Source organism: Pteropus vampyrus, unplaced genomic scaffold (genome assembly GCF_000151845.1).
Source record: "Pteropus vampyrus isolate Shadow unplaced genomic scaffold, Pvam_2.0 Scaffold399, whole genome shotgun sequence".
Classification (NCBI taxonomy): Eukaryota; Metazoa; Chordata; class Mammalia; order Chiroptera; family Pteropodidae; genus Pteropus; species Pteropus vampyrus.
This window is the reverse complement of record NW_011889180.1, coordinates 349,797-356,296: the sequence shown is the minus strand read 5'-3', so window position 1 is coordinate 356,296 and position 6,500 is coordinate 349,797. Positions and strand designations below refer to the sequence as shown.

At 64.2% G+C, this 6,500-nt stretch overlaps 1 protein-coding gene across 1 annotated transcript in view; it reads left to right on the top strand.

The window, feature by feature from the left end:
• MTSS1L (MTSS1L, I-BAR domain containing) overlaps positions 1–6,500 on the top strand; it is a 28,300-nt gene that overhangs the window by 7,828 nt on the left and 13,972 nt on the right. Inside the window, exons 3-9 of the mRNA XM_023523661.1 lie at positions 598–659; positions 750–823; positions 1,677–1,761; positions 1,842–1,933; positions 2,017–2,091; positions 2,400–2,408; positions 6,227–6,384. Of these exons, the coding sequence (XP_023379429.1) occupies positions 598–659; positions 750–823; positions 1,677–1,761; positions 1,842–1,933; positions 2,017–2,091; positions 2,400–2,408; positions 6,227–6,384 (555 nt within the window). The remainder of the gene's footprint in view (positions 1–597; positions 660–749; positions 824–1,676; positions 1,762–1,841; positions 1,934–2,016; positions 2,092–2,399; positions 2,409–6,226; positions 6,385–6,500) is intronic.

Here is a 6,500-nt window from a genome sequence, read left to right as displayed (position 1 = left end):
AGGCCTGGCTGTCCTGGGCAGACTGGCTGGGCCCTGTAGCAGCCACATCCTCCCCGGGCCTGGGAGCCACTGCTGCTGGCCTGGGATGGATGGATGGCTGTGCTGGCAGCAGCTTCCGGGGCACAGAACAGGGGCCCCCAGGGGCCCCAGTTTAGACCTGGCATGCCGTGAGCCCTGCCACTGCTCACAGAGCCTCTGCCCCCATGCTATGGGAAGCATCTCGGGCTGTGTCTTGGGAAACATGGTGCCCGTCATGCGGCTCAGCCCAGATTCCCTGCCAGGCCCCAGGGAGCCCCGAGGACACCCTTCCCTTGAGGGAGGATGTGAGCCGAAACAGTCCCCACTGTGGACTTCCTGACAGTCAGGGAGGAGAGATGAGCAAAGGCACCTGTTCCCAGGGCCAGGAGTTCCTCATGCCCCATGGCTCTGTCCTTGGTCCTCGGTCTTCCCAGAGGGCCCAGGAGCCTCCCTCTACACAAGGGCAGGGTGGCTGTCTCAGAAACTGCCTGGAGTCTGGACGGAGGCGTGCGGGGAGCCCAGCCCAGTGGAACCCTGCAGCCCTCTGGAGTCTCACTTCCTCTCCCATCTCCTCGGCAGAGCTCCTACCCCATCTGGGAGGACTTCAACTCCAAGGCCACAAAGCTGCATTCCCAGCTGAGGTGAGGCTGCTGAGGGCGCCCCAGCTGGGGAGGGGATGGGCGGAGGGGAGAGCACCTCACCACAGACCATCCCACTGTCCGTCTCCCCAGGACCACTGTGCTGGCTGCTGTGGCCTTCTTGGATGCCTTCCAGAAAGTGGCCGACATGGCCACCAACACCCGAGGTGGGGAGGGGGCGTGGCTGGAGGTTGGGGAGGCCCCAGGTTAGGTTTGGAGGCTGGAAAGGCCCAGTGGAGTATGATCCAGGGAGAGGACACCAGGCCCAGAGTCAGGACCTTGAGTTCTGCTCCTTTATGAAAGGGACTGGTCGTAGAGAGAGGGAGCCTCTGGTCACTGGGGGCTTGCAAGCGGGAGTGGGTCAACCGCGACACGGGTGTCACAGGAGGTTTCTGTTCTTGCTGTGGGTGGCTTGTTTGACCCCTCAGCCACAGTTATTCACCCTTCTGTACAGTGCATCTGATTATGGCTTCTTCTCGCCCACCCCATCTGCCTTTCTGAGAGCACACGGGGACAGGTGGGTGGGCCTTCCAGGCTGGCCTTGGCGTCTCTGCTTTCTAGTCTGAGTAGCAGGGACCTGGGGCCCCTCTTCCTTCGGGTGGTGAGAACCAAGACAATGGGCACGTGCTGGCACTCTCACACCTGCATCTGGGCACACCTGGAAGGGGTTGCTGGAGGGCAGAGGAGATTTTGGCAGGCTCTTTGGACATTCTTTGGTTCTGGCCTCTCCCAGCTGGATGTAGGGAGGACCCTGGCCTGACCACCAGAGCACCCGCAGCTAGCTTCAGGAGACTGGCATGGCCGGCACGGGCAGGGTCTTGGTCCCGCACGGAGGAGGGGTTCGATATCTCTTGGAGAATGATCAAATCCCCCGCAGGGTCCGAAAAGATTGCGGGATGTTGGGGGCTGAGCGCGGGCAGCGGCCCGGCCTTTGCGGGCCAGCGCGCCCCCTCGTGGCCGAGGCCGGGACTGCAGAGGCTCCGGCGGGCCGGTTCCCACGCCGCGCTTTTGCCTCGCCAGGGGCCACGCGGGACATCGGCTCGGCGCTCACGCGCATGTGCATGCGACACCGCAGCATCGAGACCAAGCTGCGGCAGTTCACCAAGTGAGTGGGCGTCGCGGGCGGGCACGGTCATCACAGGGAGAACCCCATTGGTGGCTGACCTGCACAATCCCTGTCCACAGTGCCCTGCTGGAGAGCCTCATCAACCCGCTGCAGGAGCGCATCGAGGACTGGAAGAAGTCGGTCAACCAGCTGGACAAGGACCACGCGAAAGGTGGGGCCGGGGCTTGGGCCCGGGTTTCCCACCCTTACTGCGCAGACACCTGTCATAGCCCTCCTGTGTCATCCCCTACACAGAGTACAAACGAGCCCGACACGAGATCAAGAAGAAGTCTTCGGACACGCTGAAGCTGCAGAAGAAAGCGCGCAAAGGTAGAGCCCAGATGGGCCCATCGAGGCACAGCCCCACGACACCCCACTCCATATCCCCCACAGCCCTCTGAGGCACCCCAGGGTATCGTCCTGGACAGAGGGCCCTATCCTGGACACCAGAACCTGTTGGGCGGGACAGAGGGGGCTTCCCTGCACCCCAGACCTGGCCCCTCAGGGAGGCGGCAGAAAGGCCCCACAGACCCAGGCCCCCCACCCGAACCCCAGGAGTGGCTCTGTCCATCCGGCTGTCTTTCACACATTCTTTCTTTCTCTGTCTCTCCTCCTCTCCTCCCACATCCTTCCTGTAGAGCTACTTGGTAAGTCAAATGTCCTTCCCTCCAGCCGCTCCTCCCGTCCTTGTCACATTTGTCTGTCTTCCCCGGCTCAGGGCCATTGGAAGGAGTCTCTCCAGGCCGAGGAGTGAGGAAGGCAGTTGGTCCATCGAGGGAGGGGCCTGGGGCGTAGTCTCCCTGGGGCCCCTGGAACCCCTGGCCAGGGAGAAGTCTGGGGCCACCGCTGGGTCAGTCTGCCAGGCCAGGAGGGGTTGGACTGGGCTGGGTGGGAGGCATAGGCCTTGGCTGCCCTGCCCCCGCCCGGCTGTCCAGGGTCCTGACCTGTTCCCTCCCCACTTCCTGTCTCTTCGCTGCTCTCCACCATCCTCTTGCCTTACTCTGTCTCTCTCACTGCTTCTCGGTGTCGCTGTTGCTGTCCTTGTGCCTCGCTCCCCGAACCGAGTGGGGCCCACACTGGGACACGCCCTCCTCTGCCCCCAGGGCCCAGCCCCAGCTGTCCTGACAGCTGAGCCCACGCTCTACTGTGTCCTGCTTCCACGTTGCCTCCGTTTGCCAGGAGGCCAGAGGGCACCATCCCGTGGGCAGTGAGGCTGTCCTGGGGTCGGGGGAGGGGGTCCCAGCCGCTGCGAAGGTCTCCGCTGGGCTCTCCTGAGCATGGCTGTTGCCAAGGGCGGCCCTGGGACTGCCCAGGACTCTGCCCGTCCCAGGTTCAGGGTGGCTTTGCAGCTTTGGTGTCTTTCCTGTGTGCATGTTCATCTGTCCTCTTTGCCTGCTCTGGGGACCAGCCCCTCCACGAGTCCCGGAGTCCTGACTGCCCTCCCCGGTCCCCTGACCCCCATGACAGTGCCCAGCCCCTTGGCCAGGGACACCACCACAGGGCCTGAGCCACGGATGCAGCGAGCCAGGCCGGCGTCCCCAGCGCGGCCTCTCCTCCCAACCCCCCCAGGGAAAGGAGACCTGCAGCCCCAGCTGGACAGCGCCCTGCAGGACGTCAATGACATGTACCTGCTGCTGGAGGAGACGGAGAAGCAGGCGGTGCGCCGAGCCCTGATCGAGGAGCGCGGCCGCTTCTGCACTTTCATCGCCTTCCTTCCTCTCCCATCTCCTCGGCAGAGCTCCTACCCCATCTGGGAGGACTTCAACTCCAAGGCCACAAAGCTGCATTCCCAGCTGAGGTGAGGCTGCTGAGGGCGCCCCAGCTGGGGAGGGGATGGGCGGAGGGGAGAGCACCTCACCACAGACCATCCCACTGTCCGTCTCCCCAGGACCACTGTGCTGGCTGCTGTGGCCTTCTTGGATGCCTTCCAGAAAGTGGCCGACATGGCCACCAACACCCGAGGTGGGGAGGGGGCGTGGCTGGAGGTTGGGGAGGCCCCAGGTTAGGTTTGGAGGCTGGAAAGGCCCAGTGGAGTATGATCCAGGGAGAGGACACCAGGCCCAGAGTCAGGACCTTGAGTTCTGCTCCTTTATGAAAGGGACTGGTCGTAGAGAGAGGGAGCCTCTGGTCACTGGGGGCTTGCAAGCGGGAGTGGGTCAACCGCGACACGGGTGTCACAGGAGGTTTCTGTTCTTGCTGTGGGTGGCTTGTTTGACCCCTCAGCCACAGTTATTCACCCTTCTGTACAGTGCATCTGATTATGGCTTCTTCTCGCCCACCCCATCTGCCTTTCTGAGAGCACACGGGGACAGGTGGGCCTTCCAGGTTGGCCTTGGCGTCTCTGCTTTCTAGTCTGAGTAGCAGGGACCTGGGGCCCCTCTTCCTTCGGGTGGTGAGAACCAAGACAATGGGCACGTGCTGGCACTCTCACACCTGCATCTGGGCACACCTGGAAGGGGTTGCTGGAGGGCAGAGGAGATTTTGGCAGGCTCTTTGGACATTCTTTGGTTCTGGCCTCTCCCAGCTGGATGTAGGGAGGACCCTGGCCTGACCACCAGAGCACCCGCAGCTAGCTTCAGGAGACTGGCATGGCCGGCACGGGCAGGGTCTTGGTCCCGCACGGAGGAGGGGTTCGATATCTCTTGGAGAATGATCAAATCCCCCGCAGGGTCCGAAAAGATTGCGGGATGTTGGGGGCTGAGCGCGGGCAGCGGCCCGGCCTTTGCGGGCCAGCGCGCCCCCTCGTGGCCGAGGCCGGGACTGCAGAGGCTCCGGCGGGCCGGTTCCCACGCCGCGCTTTTGCCTCGCCAGGGGCCACGCGGGACATCGGCTCGGCGCTCACGCGCATGTGCATGCGACACCGCAGCATCGAGACCAAGCTGCGGCAGTTCACCAAGTGAGTGGGCGTCGCGGGCGGGCACGGTCATCACAGGGAGAACCCCATTGGTGGCTGACCTGCACAATCCCTGTCCACAGTGCCCTGCTGGAGAGCCTCATCAACCCGCTGCAGGAGCGCATCGAGGACTGGAAGAAGTCGGTCAACCAGCTGGACAAGGACCACGCGAAAGGTGGGGCCGGGGCTTGGGCCCGGGTTTCCCACCCTTACTGCGCAGACACCTGTCATAGCCCTCCTGTGTCATCCCCTACACAGAGTACAAACGAGCCCGACACGAGATCAAGAAGAAGTCTTCGGACACGCTGAAGCTGCAGAAGAAAGCGCGCAAAGGTAGAGCCCAGATGGGCCCATCGAGGCACAGCCCCACGACACCCCACTCCATATCCCCCACAGCCCTCTGAGGCACCCCAGGGTATCGTCCTGGACAGAGGGCCCTATCCTGGACACCAGAACCTGTTGGGCGGGACAGAGGGGGCTTCCCTGCACCCCAGACCTGGCCCCTCAGGGAGGCGGCAGAAAGGCCCCACAGACCCAGGCCCCCCACCCGAACCCCAGGAGTGGCTCTGTCCATCCGGCTGTCTTTCACACATTCTTTCTTTCTCTGTCTCTCCTCCTCTCCTCCCACATCCTTCCTGTAGAGCTACTTGGTAAGTCAAATGTCCTTCCCTCCAGCCGCTCCTCCCGTCCTTGTCACATTTGTCTGTCTTCCCCGGCTCAGGGCCATTGGAAGGAGTCTCTCCAGGCCGAGGAGTGAGGAAGGCAGTTGGTCCATCGAGGGAGGGGCCTGGGGCGTAGTCTCCCTGGGGCCCCTGGAACCCCTGGCCAGGGAGAAGTCTGGGGCCACCGCTGGGTCAGTCTGCCAGGCCAGGAGGGGTTGGACTGGGCTGGGTGGGAGGCATAGGCCTTGGCTGCCCTGCCCCCGCCCGGCTGTCCAGGGTCCTGACCTGTTCCCTCCCCACTTCCTGTCTCTTCGCTGCTCTCCACCATCCTCTTGCCTTACTCTGTCTCTCTCACTGCTTCTCGGTGTCGCTGTTGCTGTCCTTGTGCCTCGCTCCCCGAACCGAGTGGGGCCCACACTGGGACACGCCCTCCTCTGCCCCCAGGGCCCAGCCCCAGCTGTCCTGACAGCTGAGCCCACGCTCTACTTTGTCCTGCTTCCACGTTGCCTCCGTTTGCCGGGAGGCCAGAGGGCACCATCCCGTGGGCAGTGAGGCTGTCCTGGGGTCGGGGGAGGGGGTCCCAGCCGCTGCGAAGGTCTCCGCTGGGCTCTCCTGAGCATGGCTGTTGCCAAGGGCGGCCCTGGGACTGCCCAGGACTCTGCCCGTCCCAGGTTCAGGGTGGCTTTGCAGCTTTGGTGTCTTTCCTGTGTGCATGTTCATCTGTCCTCTTTGCCTGCTCTGGGGACCAGCCCCTCCACGAGTCCCGGAGTCCTGACTGCCCTCCCCGGTCCCCTGACCCCCATGACAGTGCCCAGCCCCTTGGCCAGGGACACCACCACAGGGCCTGAGCCACGGATGCAGCGAGCCAGGCCGGCGTCCCCAGCGCGGCCTCTCCTCCCAACCCCCCCAGGGAAAGGAGACCTGCAGCCCCAGCTGGACAGCGCCCTGCAGGACGTCAATGACATGTACCTGCTGCTGGAGGAGACGGAGAAGCAGGCGGTGCGCCGAGCCCTGATCGAGGAGCGCGGCCGCTTCTGCACTTTCATCGCCTTCCTGCAGCCCGTGGTGGTGGGTCCTCGCGGGCGGAGCCGCGGCCGCGCGTCCCCGCGGCGGGGCTAGCTGAGCGGTCTCCCCGGGGTGCTCCCATCACCACATCCCGAGAATCACGGTTGGGAACTGCGGGG